Source organism: Budorcas taxicolor, chromosome 5 (genome assembly GCF_023091745.1).
Source record: "Budorcas taxicolor isolate Tak-1 chromosome 5, Takin1.1, whole genome shotgun sequence".
In the NCBI taxonomy this organism is placed as follows: domain Eukaryota; kingdom Metazoa; phylum Chordata; class Mammalia; order Artiodactyla; family Bovidae; genus Budorcas; species Budorcas taxicolor.
The window spans coordinates 21,440,661-21,459,794 of record NC_068914.1 but is presented as its reverse complement, the minus strand read 5'-3'; the positions used below and the strand labels follow the sequence as shown (position 1 = coordinate 21,459,794).

The window sequence follows — 19,134 nt, the reverse complement described above, 5'->3', positions numbered from 1 at the left end:
GCAGTGAGTGTGAAAGGATGGACAAAAAATGCACACACACACACAAAACAACAACTAAAATGTTATAGAGAACCTTGCTTCTGCATGTGAGGATCAAATGCAGAAGTCACTATGAGAATTAGAACAGAAGGGAATGAAAGGAAGTTACAGAAAGTCTATCTGGGACTTCCCTAGTGGTGCAGTGGTCAAGAATCCGCCTGCCAAAGCAGAGGACATGAGTTCAATGTCTGGTCCAGAAAGATCCCAGGTGCTACATGGCAACTAAACCTGTGTGCCGCAGTTACTGAGCCCACGTGCCTCAACTACTGAAGCCGGTGTGCCCCGAAGCCCATGCTCCACAACTAGAGAAAGCCCAACACAGCAACAAAGACCTAGTGCAGCCAAAAATAAATAAATAAATAAAAAATTTTTTAAAAAAGAAAGTATATCCAGTGAGGTACAAAACACATGAAACTTGGTATAGGGGTTTCAAAGTTCACTGAGGAAGAAATACAGAAACAGCATGGTTGAGCCCAAACAAAGACTGTGCAAGGAAAAATATCACTGCTGATTTAAAGTGGAAAGATATGCATTTCATCATTTTTGTACCACTAATAAAAATAAATCCCGAACCAAACGCTAGCCCAGCATAGTAGTTCAACATTGCTGACAAGACCAATAATGCAGCCAGTAAGATCTGAAATGTAATTATTGTAAGCCCTCAAACACTTCATAATTAAACTAAATTCTAAGCAGAAATGATGTGTTTGGAGATAGGCCATTAGTATTTAATGGAAAGACATCTGCAATATAAATTAGAACAGGGACTTGGAGAAAAGTTTTTGAAAAATCCACAGCTAACTTGATATTAGCAGTTAAAATTAAGTAATACAGTTCAGTGGATCATCAAGAAAAATGAACTATAAATCAAAAGGCATTAAAATAGCAAGGGTCACTAATTCACTAGCAGTTACAGTGTATAATACTCAAGAGAATAGAAATATGGTTATATAGAGGTGGCAGAACAATGTTTAGTCAGAGTTAACAAAGAATTTTGGATATACAAAATGTAGAAGAAAAATCCTATTTTTGAGTATGTGAAGCTAGGTCACTATTTTTTTAAAGATTCTCTCTAGATATTTTGTATGTATACTCAACAGTCTTATGGTTAGTCCTTCATAAATAATTAACCAACCGTAAACAAATCATATGAATAGACACTGCATTCTAAAATGAAATGAAGAAAACCATTTACATGTTATATAGAGTGGCTTTCACTATATACTTTGAGAGTTTTGCATTGTTCTTCCCCATTGCTTCAAAGACCCTCCCTCACTGGTACAGGTCATTTATCAGTGAAAAATCAATTTGATCAAGTCTTGTTTAAATAAAAACTATTAAGAAGGAATCTGAACATAACCCTGAAGAACTGGAATTTAAGAGATGTGAATCACTTTATACACTTATTCTAACATGTCCCTGAACACTTCCTTATAAGGTAACTTCTCCATTTTTAAGTCTCATGTTATAGAAAAGTATCCCTGTAGGGGGAAAAAAAAAAGGCAGATTAAAAAAATCATGTAAATCATGACTAAGAATGTAGAAACCTTTAAAATTACATTCTTTCTGCAATCTACAATGGTCCATGGAAGGACAAAATAAATATATAACATAAAAGTTATAGAGATTATTTTATATTTGGTTTTTTTAATGGCGTGGAAGAAAATAACAGAATGGTTTTTAAAGTCTCTCTACATCTATCCAATAATTCTTTTACCAAAATAATAACAGGAATAGCTTACAAATTTCTTTGATTAAGCAGGTCCTGTTTTTATCGACTTTATTAAGCTTTGAAAAGAGAACAAGCTCATATGAACTAAAAAGATGGAGCATATGAATTTGCATTGGTTCAAACTTCAGCAGTGTTGTATGAGCAACTTGAGAAGCACAGTTATCAGAATGTATCAAACAATAGATGATAACAGGAAGCATATGTATATACATATTCATGTATACAAATCTACATATACATATACAAACAGCCAAAGAGACTGAAAAGCATAGTCGGAGAGTCTTCTGACCCTGATGTATTGAATTTCCTTTCACAAGATTTTGTGGATACTGCATTGTATCCAGATTCTACCAGCTTCTTGGTCTTTTCTCTCCTCTTGTCCACTGACACTTTAAGCTACTGGGCTGTGTGCTGTGCTTAGTTGCTCAGCCATGTCCAACTCTTTGCGACCCATGGACTGTAGCCTGCCAGGCTCCTCTGTCTATGGGAAGTCTCTGGGCAGGAATATTGGAGTGGGTTGCCATGCCCTCTTCCAGGGGATCTTCCCAACCCAGGGATCGAAACCAGGTGTCCCACATTGCAGGCAGATTCTTTACCATCTGAGCCACCAGGGAAGCCCCTTTAAGCTACTATGTGAGTCTAATCCAGGGCAGCCTGAGCTTCAGAAATTCCCTTCATCCCAGAGAGAAACCTACCATTTTCACCGAGTCACTCAAAGCTTCCCACTGCTGGAATGACATTGACATCTGGCTCCTTCGCCACTGGTCATAGCGGGCTCGACTTGCTTCATTAGTCAAAATGTCCTTTGCCTTCTGCAGTTTCTGAAAAGTCTCCACTGGAAAACAAATCAAAAAATGAGCACGCCCCAGAGGAGTTATTTTAAACGCCCAGTCAAACTGATCTCACTGAAACATGTGTCTGTTATTTACCATCTATGTAACCTTGGGCCAATTCACTTCATCAAGCTTTCTTTTCCTCATTTATAAAGTGTACCATGAGGACAAGTGAGATAATATATGCAAAGTACCTGGCTCACAGTTTATCCACTCCCTTTACTGAGCTCCAGTGATGTGACAGGTGCTATCCCAGGTGCTGACAATGCAGATATGAGCAACAGACATAATTTATCTCATGGGATAGACATTTACAAACATTGGATAAGTTACAATCTTTCCTGCGTATGTGTGTGTGTGTTCAGTCACTCAGTCGTCTCTGACTCTTTGTGAACCCCTAGACTGTAGCCCACCAGGCTCCTCTGTCCATGGAATTTTCCAGGCAAGAATACTGGAAAGCGGTAAAGAATCTCCCTGCAATGCAGGAGACGCAGGTTCAATCCCTGGGTCTGGAACAATTCCCTGGAGGAGGGCACGGCAACCCACTCCAGTACTCTTGCCTAGAGAATCCCACGGACAGAGGAACCTGGCAGGCTGCAGTCCATAGGGTCACACAGAGTCGGACACGACCAAGCAGCAGCAGCATGGAATCTAGAAAGATGATACCGATGAACCTATTTGCAGAGCAGCAATGGAGATGCAAACATAGAGAACAGACTTATGGACACTGTCAGGGGTTGGGGAAGGAGAGGGTGGGACGAATGGAGTGAGTAGCGTGGAAACATGCACACTACCATATGTAAAATAAATAGCCAGTGTGAATTTGCTGTGTGACTTGGAACTCAAACCAGGACTCTGGTGACTACTCTGTGACTAGGGGGTGGGATGAGTATAGTTTCTTGTTCACAACAACCTTATCAAGTGCATGTTATTAATATTAGTATTATTCACATTTTACATGATCTAAAGCTAAATGAGGTTAATGTAACTTGTCCTAAGCTACAAGTGATGGAGCCACAATTCAAATCCAGGCCTGCCAGGCTCTCCAGCTGGTGCTCACCAGGCTACACTTGACTGCCTCCTGCCCCTTCCATTTTCCTGCAGTACATGTTACCCTCTAATCCCCACTTTCTCCTTCATCTCTGAGGATAATGAAAATGTCATCATTCATCACTAAGATCCAGGTTGTGCCCTTGAGAAACTTAGAGTCTAGTAAGGAAGCAGACATATAAATAAATCATTTCAGTACAGTGTGCGAAAGAGAAATACAGAAGTAAGATTAATTGTGCTTGAGGGGTCAGGAAATGCTTCACTAGTTTCCTCTACACTTGGGGTCATCCTTGACTCTTCTCTTTCTTTCACATCTCATTTCTAATTCATCAACAAGCCCTGTTGACTCTATCTGTGGAGTCAGTATACCTTTAAACCATACCCAAGCTTTGACCTCTTGCCCCTGCCTCCACTGCCATCACTCTAGTCCAAGCCACCATCCTCTCTTGGCTGGATGATTATATTAGCTGCTCAACTCATCTCCTTGCCTTTGCCTTGCTTTATCTTCTACACAGCAGTCAGAGTGGTCTTTTCAAAAATAAGTTACATAGGGGATACCCTGGTAGTCTGGAGACTGGGACTCCACACTTTCATAGCTGAGGGCCTGGGTTCAACTAAGACTCTGCAAGCCACACAGCATGGCCAAAAAAGGGAGAAAAAAAAGGAAGAGGGACTTCACTGGTAGTCTGTGGCTAAGACTCCACATTCTCAATAGAGGAGGCTGGGATCATTTCCTGACCAGAGAACTAGATCCCACATGCCAGAACTAAGAGTTCACATGCTGCAACTAAAGATCCTGTGTGCCACATCTAAGAACCAGCACAGCCAAATAAATAAATAAAATTTTAAATTTTTTTAAATGATCTTAAAGAAAAAAGAAAGTAAAAGAAGTCACATAATATCACTCCTCTGCTCAAAATCACTTCCATTTTTACTTTTCATTTTTGTTGGAATTAAACTGAAAATTCTCACCATGGCTATTAGGTCTGACATGCTCTGCCTGCTCTCTACCCTTCTCTTCCTTCTCCAACTTCATTTCCTCCTACTTTGCCCATCTCCTTCGCTGCAGCCATAGTAGCTGCCCTGATGTTCCTTGAGTACACCAAGCACACTGCAGCCCCAGGACTTGGAACTTGCTGTCCTTTCTGCCAAGAACACTTTACCCTAAGCACTCACACAGCTTACTTCTTCCAGATGTCAGCTTGGGTATTGTCTTGTTGATGGAGTTTTCTCCAACCTTCTACATAAAATAGCTGCCCACCCCATCAGCCCCATTCCTTTATCTCCCTTACTCTGCTTTACTTTTCTTCATGGTACCTCAGTGTGTGCTAAGTCACTTCACTCATGTCTGACTTTGTGCGACGTTATAGACTGTAGCCTCCCAGGCTCCTTTGTCCATGGGATTCTCCAGGCAGGAATACTGGAGTGGGTTGCCATTTCCTCCTCCAAGGGATCTTCCCAATCCAGGGATCAAACCGGCATCTTTTATGTCTAACCTGCAATGGCAGGAGGGTCCTTTACCTCTAGTGCCACCTGGAAAGCCCCCATGGTACCTACCCCCTGACATTAGGTACAGTTATTTGTTTATAATCCTCCATGAGAATGCAAACTCCATGAGGGCAGAGACTTTGTTTTGTTATCTGCTGCCTCCCTTGTACTAAAGAGGGGTAGCAGGTGCTCAAAAAGTATTTGTTCAATGAATGAATGAGCAGATGCTTCCAATCTGAATGTGAATATAAAGATGTTCATAGAATGCTATTACCTAAGCTCCAAGCACCAAAAGAGTGACATACCCTTAAAACATTTTGTGAATTAGGCACCTTTTAATAGTGTTAGTGGGAAAAATAATTAAAATTATCCTGACAGTGCTTAAAAATACCTCATGGGAAGTAGTCAATATCCTCTGAAACCAAAGATGTTAGGACAATGTACAGTCAGTACTGATGGTACCACCATACCAATTGTGAAACTACTGAAATACTTCTGTACCCCAGTTGGTAAAGGGCTACTGTTCCTGAGCTCTCATCCCCCAAAACCACTACTTCAGCTATTCCTTCAGCAACCAGAGATACTGCCCAACATGGCAGGGTTCCTCCTGGACCCTGTCCAAAGCTGAGCAGCACAGGTGCTTAATATATCATTAAATATTTAATATCACTGCTGGAGGTAGTAGCAATTGATGGATTAAAAGGAAAATCCTAAAGGTGGGGCTATTGAAAGAGAAGGAAAACAAATACATAAAAAACATCTTGCAACACCTGCCAGCTCGAGTGAGTAATCCTTCCTGTTGCTGACGACAATGTAAATGTACCAAGATATAAACGAGATGTCACTTTTTCCAACAGAAATAAAAAGCTCATTAAATTATTACCATGGATGCACACACCAGTGACTACTAGAGCAGAGGTTGTAAAAATTTACATTTTTATCTACGATTCACCTTCTCTTTGCACATTACTGTTGGCCTCATTTTTCAGAGTTTCCGGAATGAAAGAAATTATTCTTATGTCAATCCCTCAACAGCAGATGATAAGCAGAAAGCAAAAGAGACCTTACCTTTCCTGTTAGGTGGCCTTTTCTTTGTTCCACACCTTCACCACATTTAATAAAAATGAGCTTGGATTTATATTTGTCCTTTAATATACCATCTAATCAAATGAATCATACAAGATAAACATGTACCAGTTCTGGGAAGAGAGATTTCATTTTATAAGCTTATACAAGCAAATGATGATGGAATACTTAAGAAACATTCCAATTTAACGCCAGATCTGCTTTGAAAATACAGAGGTCCTCTTAATTCATATTTCACAATAAAAATTATATTATTATAATAGCCACATTTTAACTGTAGGCCACTTAAAATTACTTGAGAAATAATAATGAGAAGTCAGGATATGCTTTGAAAACAATCTGGAGGAAAATATATCCACTGTTAACAGTGGTTCTCTGGCAAAAAGAGATAAGAGCAGACTTTCACTTTCAACATTATTTAATACCGTATGTTATTTTTATTCTAAGAGAAAAAAAGCAATAAAGAGTTTTCAAAGTAGGAAAACATTGAGAGATTGAAAGATTTCAGTTAGTAAAAGACAAAGAGTTCCCCTTCTTCAAATATTCAGATGTCTCTGAAGCCTGTAAATCAATAACAAAAATACCATTTCACAGGTCCTTAAGTTAGTCTGAAATCTCTTCAAGGTCAAAGGGAAGTTAATAAAGGGTTGACTTGAAACCATTAGTGTCACACACACACACACACATGTACACACAGGACTGGCATGAGCACCAACCAGCGGCTTTTGATCTCAGTGACTCAATTTCTATAGCATGACCAGTCCTGCCTGCATCACCCACTGCAAAACGAGGATCTCAAAAAGCCTTAGATTTAGAGTTTTGTTATGAGAAAAATGGCTAATATTTACTTACAAAAAAACTGTCCCATTTTGTTAAATTTTTATCTTGCAGTACTTCACAGGACAAGAAAAGTACACTGAATCATAATTGCCAACATCCATTGAGTTCTTCCCACATGCAAAATACCTCATTTAATCCTCACAGCAGATACATGAGATTCCCAGGTGGCACAATGGTAAAGAATCTGCCTGTCAAGGCAGGAGATGCAGGAGACTCAGGTTTGATCTCTGGGTCAGGAAGATCCCTTGGAGGACGGCATAACAACCCACTCCAGTATTCTTGCCTGAAGAATCCCATGGACAGAGCAGCCTGGCGGGCTACAGGCAATGGGGTCACGAAGAGTCGGACATGACTGATCAATTGAGCACACACAGACACAGAAGAGGTGATAATATGCTATTAGTCTCCCATTCTGCCTAGGAGAATGCTGAGGCTCAAAGAGGTTGCCCAAAATCAACTAGTTCATAAGTAGGAGCTAGGAGCAATGCAGACAGACAGACCCGTGTTCTTGTCTACCACTCCATCATGCTACCAAACCAGTCATTCCAATGGCAATGGTTGAGACTACATTTAGCAAGCCAAAAAGGCATATTACACAAGTTTGATTTCTTCTACCTGCATTTGCTCTACAGGCTTAGCTTTTTACCTTAATGAAATGTGTTTCCAAAATCTGTCCAATATATTCTGGATTTCAGTCAAGCTAAAGCCAGCATCAGGGTGAATTTTTGTTTCACATTTTAAAGTATTTTTTATCAGTAACCTTAACCCTTCTGCAAGTATGTAAAGAACGACTTAAATTTTCAGGAAGTCATGTTCATCCAAATTAAGTAAATAGACGCTTGAACATGTTTGAAAACAATTTCTATCCAAAGGTTGAATCATCTATCTATTGCAAGCCTGAACAAAGGAAGATATTAGTGTCTGTGTATCTTTTCATTTTAAACAATATTTACACAGTCCAGTGTTTCTCTGAACAGGAAACCTTCAGGTCCCGGTACATGGAACTCCCATCACCATGGCAACTAGAATGGCAATGACTGCACAATGATTCATCATGTATCCTTAATGGAAATCATTTGCTGTGACAGAAAAACAACTCAACACCATGCTTCACTGGAAGAGAACCCAGCTAAAGAATAATCTGTGGTGGTGATTTTTTTAAGTGTTTATCAAATTTTTACAGTTTTATGCTAAGATACTATCTTAATATAAATTCTAGAAGGGTAACTAATATACGTCTCCTACAGAAATGTTCATGAGTTCATTCTTTCACTCATTCAAGAAAGTTTGTGCACAAAGTAGCTGTCCTCCATGGCAGGTGCTATGCATGCTATTTTGGGTGCAAGCCATACCATTTTGAATTAGATAAACAAGACCAGCTTCACACAGCCTCCAGTATAATTAATAAGCAAACAGTTAACAAGCTAACAATATAATATGCAGTTGGCCACCTGACATATGTACAGGGGGCTCTGGGTAGCTGGGGCACACATGAATCCCAGAGGAAGTGATGGCCAAGCTGAGACCTGACTTGGGAGCATGACCCAGCCAATCAAAAGCAGGGCAGGGAAGTAAGCAGGCCTCAGGAATGTTCCAGGCTGAAAAAGCAATAAGTATAAAGGTCTAGAGAGTAGACATCAGGACACATTAAAGAGCCAAGGTAGTTTTTTTTTCTTCTTCTTTTAAATAATTCCTTAAATGCTGGGACTTTTTAAAGATTCATTTTTGGCTGAGTCGAGTCTTAGCTACAGCACCCAGGCTCTCCACTGTGACCCACGGGCTTCCCTCTAGTTGCGGTACGCAGGCTCTAGAGCACATGGGCTCTTCGGTTTGCAGCACACAGACTCTCTAGTTGAGGCCCTCGGGCTTAGTCGTTCTGTGGTATGTGGGATCTTCGTTCCCCAGCCAGGGATTGAGCCCATGTCCTCTGCACTAGGAGTCAGATTCTTAACCACTGGACCACCAGGAATGTCCCTAGGAGCCAAAGTAGTGCTGAGTGGCTGAAACATAGGGCTGTAAGTGTGGTGGTGAAGAGAAAATGAGACTGGAGATGTGGGGAGGGGTACATGAAGGGGCTTATGCCTCAAGGCCCAGCAATGACAGAGAATGAACCACTGTTACATGCACAATCAAGGTGTAAAGATTACAGACACAAGGTAAAGCAAAAGAAGCTTCACAAAAGAGTACATACCATATGATTCCAGGTATATAAAACTTAAAACTAGGCAAAACTAATCAATGATGATAAATATCCAACAATGGGAAAGGGTGCTGGCACTGAATGGGACATGAAAAGGGACTTTTCCTGGAGTGGCAGAAATGTTCTACATCTTCATCTGGGCAGTGGTTAAACTGGTTATATGTAGACAAAAATCTATCAAGTTTATACTTACGATTTTTTCACAGTTGCTTTAAGTAAGTTATGTCTTCATAAAAAGGGGAAAAATCAAATGTGCAATGGTAATAGTTAAGTATCTAACAAAAGTTGACTCTATACATTGGAAAATAACCCATTTATACAATCAAAGGGATCAGTGATTTCTAGAGAAAATTAAGAGCTTTAAGATAAGGGATTTTTTTTTTAATAAAAAGGAGTTGAGTTTTACCATTTGTGAAATGTGGAGTTAAAGACAAGTCTTAATGGGCTTTCCTGATGGCTCCAGGGGTAAAGAATCCACCTGCTAATGCAGAAGATGCAGGTTCAATCCCTGGGTCAGGAAGATCCCCTGGAGAAGTAAATGGCAATCCACTCCAGTATTCTTGCCTGGGACATCCCATGGGCCGAGGAGCCTGGCGGGCTACACTCCGTGGGGTTGCAAAGAGCTGGACACAACTTAGTGACTAAACAGCAGCAGCAGCAGACAGGTCTTAATCATACTTTCCTTATAGAGAAATCACATATAGTACTTCCCTGATGGTCCAGTGGTTAAGACTCCACCCTTCCACTGTAGGGGGTGAAGGTTCAATCCCTGCCCAGGGAAGATTCCATATGTTCCAAGACATGGCAAAAAAAAAAAAAATCATAGGTATACACATATTAGACATATACCAATAGTAGGGTGGTACATACATGGACACGACTGAGTGACTGAGCATGCACATAAAAGGTGAGAGACGGATGAATAATGAGGCCAGTTTTTGACAGAGAGATATTGAAATGTCCTCAAAAGGATATTTTCAAAAAGCAGTCAAAGCCACAGTCTGAAACTGAGGAATGAGAACTGAGTTAAGGATAAAATGGGAAGCCATCAACAAATAACTGAGGACTGAAAACCACAGACTTCAACAAAATTCTAGAGAAAAAGTGGGGAGTAAGCCCAGAAGAGAGTTTAAAATTTTTTTAAAGATTTTTTTTATGTGTTCCATTTTTAAAGTCTGTATTAAATTTGTTACAATATTGTTTCTGTTTTATGTTTTACTTTTTTTGGCTGCAAGGGATATGGGATCTTAGTTCCACAGTCAGGCCTCAAACCTATACCCCATGCATTGGAAAGCCCAGTCTTAACCACAGGACCACCAGGGAAGTCCTCAGAAGAGATTTTAGAAGGGAATCTCAGGACGGAAGGGAAGAAGTCACAACGGAAACAGAAAGAGGAGCCCAAGAAGTAGGAGGAAAAGCATAAGGGCATATCCTGGTAGCTAAGAAAAAGGAGTTTCAAGAAGATGAGCATGATCAACAGTTCCAAATTCTGATGCTAGCTCAGGGAAGACAAGGACTAAAAGGAGTTGGCAGCCAAGAAGTTCTTAGTGACTATTACAAGTGCCATTTCCTAGAAAGGTGAGGAGGAAGTCAAACTGGGATAAATTGAAAACTGGCTGAAAGGGAAGTAGCGGTATCAACTGTGAATTTCTTTTTCAGGAAAATTGGCTCTAAAGGGAAGTACAAAGATAGAGAAGAAGCAGGAGGGAGAGAGGTTAAGAAAGGATTATTGTTTTATCTGTATTTTTTCAAGCTGAGATACACAAAAGCATTTATGTATAAATTCATGATCATGAAATTTAAAATATGATAAAGAAAAAGCAAATGTATGAATATATTATTATACAATATATACAGACCTATTCAGAAGAAAACACAGCAAGGTTCTCATTAAGATAACCACCTAGTTACAAATGGAAGTCACTGTTAACATTCAAAAATTGGTGAAAGGAAGCATAAAACTGACACATTTTTTTTATTCTTTTATTCTTATTGTTATTTTATTTATTTATTTAGGCATGTAGGATCTTAGTTCCCCAACCAGGGATCAAACCCACACCCTCTGCACTGGAAGCACCGAGTCTTAACCACTGGACCACTAGGGAAGTCCCAATTGGACAAATTGTAAACCATGAAGCAGCACGTTATAGCAGAAAGATAAATGAATATTAAGTGACTGCTATGAGAAAAAAGACCCTACCCGGTTTCCTCTTCAGCCTCCATCCAATAGTGCATAAAACACTCTTTGGCATTAAATGAAAGAATAATTTTGAGCATAAATAGATAAAAGAAAATGAAGCTACTATTCACTGGCTTTTTAGGTCTATATGCTATACATTTTCATGAAAAGCAACCATTATTAAACACTTACCAGCTTTGGAATTTTCAGGGTGCTTGTCAGGGTGACATTCCAGGGCCCTGACCTTAAATTCTGCAAGAATTTGTTCAACCTAAAACAGAAATTAATGAATGAGGAACCCAACTTGAACGGCATAAAGGGAAAAGTAGGGTGTCAGTCCTTCCCAAAAAAGCCACCATGAACACCTACCTTTTTATTTTGATTCCTATTTGTATTTTGACTTTTTAGTCTAAGAAATTATTTTCTCAATCACAAAATTCAGAAGGTATCCAATAAACATTCTTATTCAAATAGTAGTATGCAATGACAATTGACCTTGCTACTGTATTTAGATGATGGCACAAGACACCTATAAGTTCAGTAAATTTAAACATTAAAAGTGGTCATATAGGTTTATCCTGCAGCTGCTGCTGCTAAGTCGCTTCAGTCATGTCCGACTCTGTGCGACCCCATAGACAGCAGCCCACCAGGCTCCCCCGTCCCTGGGATTCTCCAGGCAAGAACACTGGAGTGGGTTGCCATTTCCTTCTCCAATGCATGAAAGTGAAAAGTCAAAGAGAAGTCTCTCAGTCGTGTCCGATGCTTAGCGACCCCATGGACTGCAGCCCACCAGGCTCCTCCGTCCATGGGATTCTCCAGGCAAAAGTACTGCAGTGGGGTGCCATCCTAACAATATATAGAAGGTGTGTTTACACACCTGAGTTCTTCAAAGGATGTTTAGCCACCTCTGTTATTCAAGATGATTGTCCAGTTTATAAATTACCCATTATAAAGTTCTTTCTTCTTTTTTTGTCCTGTTCTTTTCTATTAAGAATTTCACACATACACACAAAAAGAATGTCACAACTGGGGATGGAGGGGTTAAATAAAGGTAGTCAAAAGATACAAATTTCCAGTTAAATAAGTATTAGTGATGTAATGTAAAAAATGATACATATAATTAACACTACTATATGTAGTATATGAAGGGTGTAAAAGAGTAAATCCTAAGAGTTCTCATCACAAGGAAAAAATTTCTATTTCTTAATTTGGTATTTATATAGATGGTGGATATTCAGTAAACTTGTGGTAATCTGCACTTCAGACTTACAGTACTATATGTCAATTATATCCCCATAAAGTTGCAAAGAAAAAAATGTTTCACAATTTAGGGGGGAGAAAAACAGGATAAACTTGATCATTTTGTTACCAGTAAACAGTTTGGTTAGAGATATTGACTGAAAAAACAGAGATTTCCGCCCAAACTAAAATGAGGTTTGAGGGCCATCTATGATTTTTATTGGGTTTCACTCACCCATCTAATCCTTATTATCATGAATTATCAAGACTTGGCTTTATCAGTTATAATTGTAATGTCAACATCAGAATGCAAAAGTGGTTATGTGGCTCTTAGTATCTGACTTTTTGTTGTTATTTAGTTGCTAAGTCATGTCCGACTATCTAATTGCTTTAAATCCCAGTTCTGCTCTGTCGGGTGCAGGCAAGTTATATAATTTCCATGTGCCTAGATTTCCTCATCTTTACATTTCATGAATAATGTAACTCCAGCACTTAACACAAAGCCTGATCACAGTAAGAACTTAATAGCTATTAATTAAACATCAGTGGTTAAGTTCCTTGAACTCATTTAACTTGATACTGGGAAAAAAGGCTTTTTCTGTTAACTAAGCAGTTGGAATTCAAATCCAATAATTCTTTTTGTTTTTTGGCTGGCTGCACAGCTTGTGGGATCTTAGTTCCTCAACCAAGGATCAAACCACGGCCCTCAGAAATGAAAGTGAGGAGTCCTAACCACTGAACTGCCAGGGAAATCCCCAAATCCCATCAACTTAACCACTGTTTTACATGGGCCAGTTCTTCAGGCTTAGGACCTATTAGCAAGTTCCACATTTACTATGCACGAATTCATGAAAGCAAATTACCTTATTTGAGAATTAAATTCTCAAGCAGTTCAGTTCAATATTGTCATAAGAATCATGGGAGAAATATTTATATCAGCTCCATGTCATCCTTAATCAACTCTCATAAAAAAAATCTTCACTTTTACAATCAAAGACAGTATTAGATATGAGTATGTTTAAAGCCCAGATTGATATCTCTGTTCTCTTCCTTTAAGTATGTCCTGGGAGACCCTTGTAATAACAGGAAGAGAGAGATATCCTAGGAAGAACTATAGTTATGTTTCCTCTTCCGGGGTGCTCACTTTACCTGTCACCATAACCTGCTAATAGAACAAAGAATATTGAGATTGGGACTTGTTTTAAAAGTTTTTAATATTAAATATTTTACAGAATCTAATAGCATTTTTTAATTAACAAGTAATTTATAAGTACTCACAAACTCTCTTTGAAAAGATTTCCATCAATACAGAATTTTTTTTTTTTAAAAACCTTTATTCCTGGACTTTCCTGGTGGTGCAATGCATAAGAATCTGCCTGCCAATTCAATATCTGATCAAAGAAGATTCCACATGCCTCAGACCAACTAAGCCGGTGTACCACAGCTACTGAGCCCATGCCCTAGGGCCTGAGAACCACAGCTACTGAGCCTGTGTGCCACAAATTGTGAATCCCACATGCCTAGAGCCTGCGCTTCTCAACAAGAGCAGCCACAGTAATGAGAAGTCCTTGAACCACAACAAAGAGTAGACCCTGCTCACCACAACTGGAAAAAGACCCCAAAAAGCAACGAAGATCCAGTGCAGCCAAACATAACATGATAAAATTTTAAAAACACTTTTACTCCTTTTCCCCTATGATAGAATCCTTCAAGACACATTTTTATACACATTATATATTTATGTATCTATCTTGGGGAAATTAATAGCACAAATGGATAGAAACTATACCTATATATCAAACATAGAGAGTTTGAGGGGTTTGTTGTTGTTTATTTCATTCCTATCCAATTTTTAAAAGTTAAGAATAGTGCATATCAGTCTATCATTACTTTTCATATTTTACTGCCACAAAATTTATCACAGATCTCCTGTGTAGGGCTGGTTCTGGGGAAACTAACCAATAAAGTGGCTTAGTTTGTCTTGGGCACATTCTATTTATCTCCTGGCATCACTACCCCATGTTCCTGGTGCCAAGAGCAGCTCATGGACAACTGAGGCCCTTCCTGTCAAAGTCCACTGAATTTTGCATTTCTGACACAATGTCCAATGATCTGGAAAGCTGTCTGTTCTACTGGCCAATAAATATACAATAAATATCAACTTTACTCATCATCAAAAAGTCAAAACATCCATGGATTATTATAACCAGTGTCACTGAGGGTACAAGGAAATGAACTGACCTGTGCTTTCCTGGGAAGAATTTAAATGTTCTTTTAACATTTTTAGCAAATTTTAGCAAATTTTCTATAAATCAATTGAGATATACATATATAAAGCTATGATAAACATAGACAGGATATTAAAAAGCAGAGACATCACTTTGCTGACAAAGGTCCATATACTCAAAGCTATGATTTTTCCAGTAGTCATGTACAGATGTGACAGTTGGACCATAAAGAAAGCTGAGCACCAAAGAATGGATGCTTTCAAATTATGGTGCTAGAGAAGATTCTTGAGAGTCCCTTGGACAGCAAGGAGATCAAACCAATCAATCCTAAAGGATATAAACCCTAAATATTCATTGGAAAGCTGATGCTAAAGCTCCAATACTTTGGCCTCATGATACAAAGAGCCAACTCATTGGAAAAGACCCTGATGCTGGGAAAGATTGAAGGCAAAAGGAGAAGGAGGTAGCAAAGGATGAGATGGTTAGTTAGCATCATTTACTCAATAGACATGAGTTTGAGCAAACTCCAGGAGATAGGAAAGGGCAGAGGATCTTGGTGTGCTATACCCCACGGGGTCACAGAGAGTCAAACATAGCGACTGAACAACAACAACAAAATATATAAATCCTTTAATTTTTTTCATACTTTTCAATCCAACCATTTCAATTATAGGAATTTGGCTAAGAGGATAATTGAAGGTAGAGAATGGATTTAGTTCTAAGAAGGTTCAATGAATAAAAAGTTATACATTTTAAACAAAAACCTGTGTGCCTAGTAATAGGATATTGTTAAAATTAATTGTAATAGGGCTATAGGATGGCATATTTTGCAGTCATTAAAAAAATCTTCTTGTAGTAGAAGATATTTAATAATCTGAGAAATTTTATATAAAACATTCTATGAGGAAAAGGTAAGCTATAAAGCATTGTGTAAGGTATAAAATCTTAATGTTTTACTCAAAAGGAATCATGTAACATATATGTATATATATGTATATGTAAAATAATGAGGAAATTATCTGGCAGTCCAGTGATTAGGACTCCATGCTTTCACTGCCATGAGCCTGGGTTCAGTCGCTGGTTGGGGAACTAGGATTCTGTAAGCTACACCAAATAAATAAAATAAAATAATTATAAATAATGGCTAAGATTTATTGAGACCTAGTGTGTGCCAGGTACTGTTCTAAGTACTTTAAATATAGCATGTCTTTCAATTCCCACAGCAACTCTGTGAGGTGGGTACTATTATTATTCCCATTTTGCAGATTAGGGAAACGAAATATAAGAGAGTAATTTTCCCAGTCACAGAGGTAGTAAGTTGCAGAGCCAGGATTTCAACTCAGGCAGTCTGACTCCAGACACAAGACCCCATGGACTATACTAGAGTCCATAGAATTCTCCAGGCCAGAATACTGGAGTGGGTAGCCTTTCTCTTCTCCAAGGGATCTTCCCGACCCAGGGATCGAACCTAGGTCTCCTGCATTGCGGGCGAATTCTCACCAGCTAAGCCTTGGGGAAGCCCATATATAAAGATAAACATATAAATATGTATACATGTACATGTACTTATTTATACAAAATTATATATATATATATATGCATGTATAAAATGGCATGCATATATCATAGTTCCAAACATTAAGCGTTTGGGTTGGCATTTTTCCTTGTGCTCTCTTTATACTCCTCATTTCCTTATTGAACATACATAATTTTAGAAATTAAATTTTAAAACTTAAAAGCTTATATTTTGCATATCCTAATAGCACAGTATTTTGCTCTGTGTCAGGAAATACTCATGTGCAATAGGGACTAATTTGATTCCCACTTTAAGGGATCTTCTCCAGCTTTCCCCTGGTCACTCAAATGCCCTCTGCGTCTTGCTCCATGCATCTAAATTTTAATGCAGAATCGTTTCACACCCCATCTCCTCTCCAAAGTCTTTTCAGACATTCTTTCCTTAAACTTTGGTAAATGTTTCTGAACAGGGAGTATTTGTTTTCTACTCAACAGCATGGAAATTCTTCCATGGCCTTACATGTGTCATTTATTAATTTCCAACACAAGCTTTAAAGTGTAAGAACTGTATACTAAGCAAAAGAATTATGTGTGTCTCAGTTGTTTTAAGTAGTATCAAAGTATCAAGTTGCTAAATTGCTTTTGGATAGAAACAGTTCTGGTTAATTTTTTAGAGTATCAAACCAAGGAATATTCGAAGCAAAGAAAATCCAGACAACACAAATCAAGTAAAGGAAATGTCACAATAATAGTTTAAAAAAGCATTATAACTGGTCACGACAAAATGAAACTGTTATAAACATTATAAATAAACAATGGGATCATTTTTTTAGTCTTTCAAAACTAATCTTTCTTTGTAAACTGAAAAGACAATAACATAACTACAGAAGCCTGACTAAAGAGATTTATTTAGGGGATATTACAACCTTTACTTTATAACCTAGCATAACAATATTTTTAAAAAAATCCAAATTGTGAAACCTTTCAAATTAAATTATGTTCCTTCGATTTAAATAGTTCCTTCAAAAATTATTTGGCAAGAGTATAATTCAAAGTATGAATAACACATGATAAGCTTTCTCAATTAATATAAGTAAACCACCCCTAAAGAAAACAAAAGTAACATATTACCCTAAAGAAGAAATATGCAATTAAGAGAATATTATAACCTCTTTTGTGTGTGGGTGTTTAACTACAAGGTACCTAAGCTAACTTCCTCAGGGTGATGAAGATAGAGATTTCAATCTTTGCATCCAATACTGCATTCGATTTGCCAAACAAAACTAAGTATATTTTATTACTTAACTCCAGCCTTATAAAACAAAGATAAATAGAAAACTAATTTGCTTTAAAGCATTTAATATTAATAGTTATATTTTAGTAATAAAATAAATATTTTAATACTCATAAATATAAAACAATGTGAATATATTTAATAATGTAATAAAATATATTTCATACTCATCTAAACAATATTTTAAATACTAAAAAAACTGTAAATGAAATGTTTAACAATAAGAGAATAATCAGTTTTGGTACAATAGTAAAATAAAATTTTATGCAATCATTAACCCACGTATGAAGAACCTTTAGTAGCATGGAGAAATCCTTATTATAATATTAATGGGTAAAAAGTAAACATGTTCTTCAAAAATAATACATAGGAAAGAGTCTGGAGACTAATCTACCAAACATTAAGAATGTTACCTTTGGGAAGTAAAATTATAAATGAACTTTCCATAATGTGAAAAACTTTTATGACCTTATAATTATCCATAGGGACCTTTAAAACATTGTTCTATTATAGATCAAATGAACAATTACAGAGTTGTCACATACTTTGTTTCAGAAGCCACAGTTTAAAGAAGTAATTCCTTTTACACAATTTGAATTATTAACCCAAAAGGACGTTTATTGGTTTAAATAACTTACGTGCTCATGTAAGACTACATATTTTAATGAAACATTTTAAAATCATTACTAGAAAATTAAATTTCATCTCAATTACAGTGTACATTACCATAATAAAGATATAGCTTATGTATATACTATGAAACACTGCCAATAGCAATTACAATAAAATTTCAAATATATATTTTTAGTATATTTGGAAAACAGTCTATGACCATGTGTAAGAATACACATATTCAATCAGAAGTGTCCAGAAAATTGAAAGAGGACACTATTCAAGAAAAGACCCAACACTCTATTTTAAGTCCTTTCTCTGAGCCAAAAGAGCTTTAAAATAATACATGATTAGGTTTTTAGGCAATGTGACTTAAAGTTCAAAATGTTAAAACCTTAAATAAAACTTGAAACACTGTTGTGAAAAAGAACAGCATTATTCATTGCTTACCGAAGACAGTTCATCACATCCCAGTAATGTGTAGTAATCTTCAGTATCTTCCGACTTGTAATTCAGTATCGCATCCATTGAGATGACTAAACCAGTTTTTCTTCCCTTTGAAACAAGAGGCACAATGAACTGAGAATTAACAGGAAACGCCTTTTGAGATCTGGTTTACAGCAGCGCGTTTCAAACGGCAGTTAACTAGATTTAAGGCTGGCCACAGTCAACACACCAGCTGTCATTCTAGACCTTTGTAAACTCTAGTTTTCATTGGCTGTTTATACAAGAGAAAAGAATAGCCCACGTGCGGAACTGTTGCAGTGCTGGCTGGGATCTGTAGTTTGAGTTTATGTAA

The 19,134-nt window shown here is 37.6% G+C and overlaps 1 protein-coding gene across 2 annotated transcripts in view; it reads right to left on the bottom strand.

Annotated features, from left to right (window-relative positions):
• The window catches only part of DNAJC12 (DnaJ heat shock protein family (Hsp40) member C12), a 41,405-nt gene that overhangs the window by 14,572 nt on the left and 7,699 nt on the right, over positions 1-19,134 (bottom strand). Inside the window, exons 2-4 of one of the 2 annotated variants that reach the window (XM_052640955.1) lie at positions 18,786-18,890; positions 11,640-11,718; positions 2,467-2,606 (exon numbers count right to left, since the gene is read on the bottom strand). In XM_052640955.1, coding sequence (XP_052496915.1) covers positions 2,467-2,606; positions 11,640-11,718; positions 18,786-18,863 — 297 coding nt within the window. In that variant the 5' untranslated portion in view covers positions 18,864-18,890. Of the gene's footprint in view, positions 1-2,466; positions 2,607-11,639; positions 11,719-18,785; positions 18,957-19,134 lie in introns of those variants that run through there. The other variant, XM_052640954.1, reaches the window with a different exon arrangement.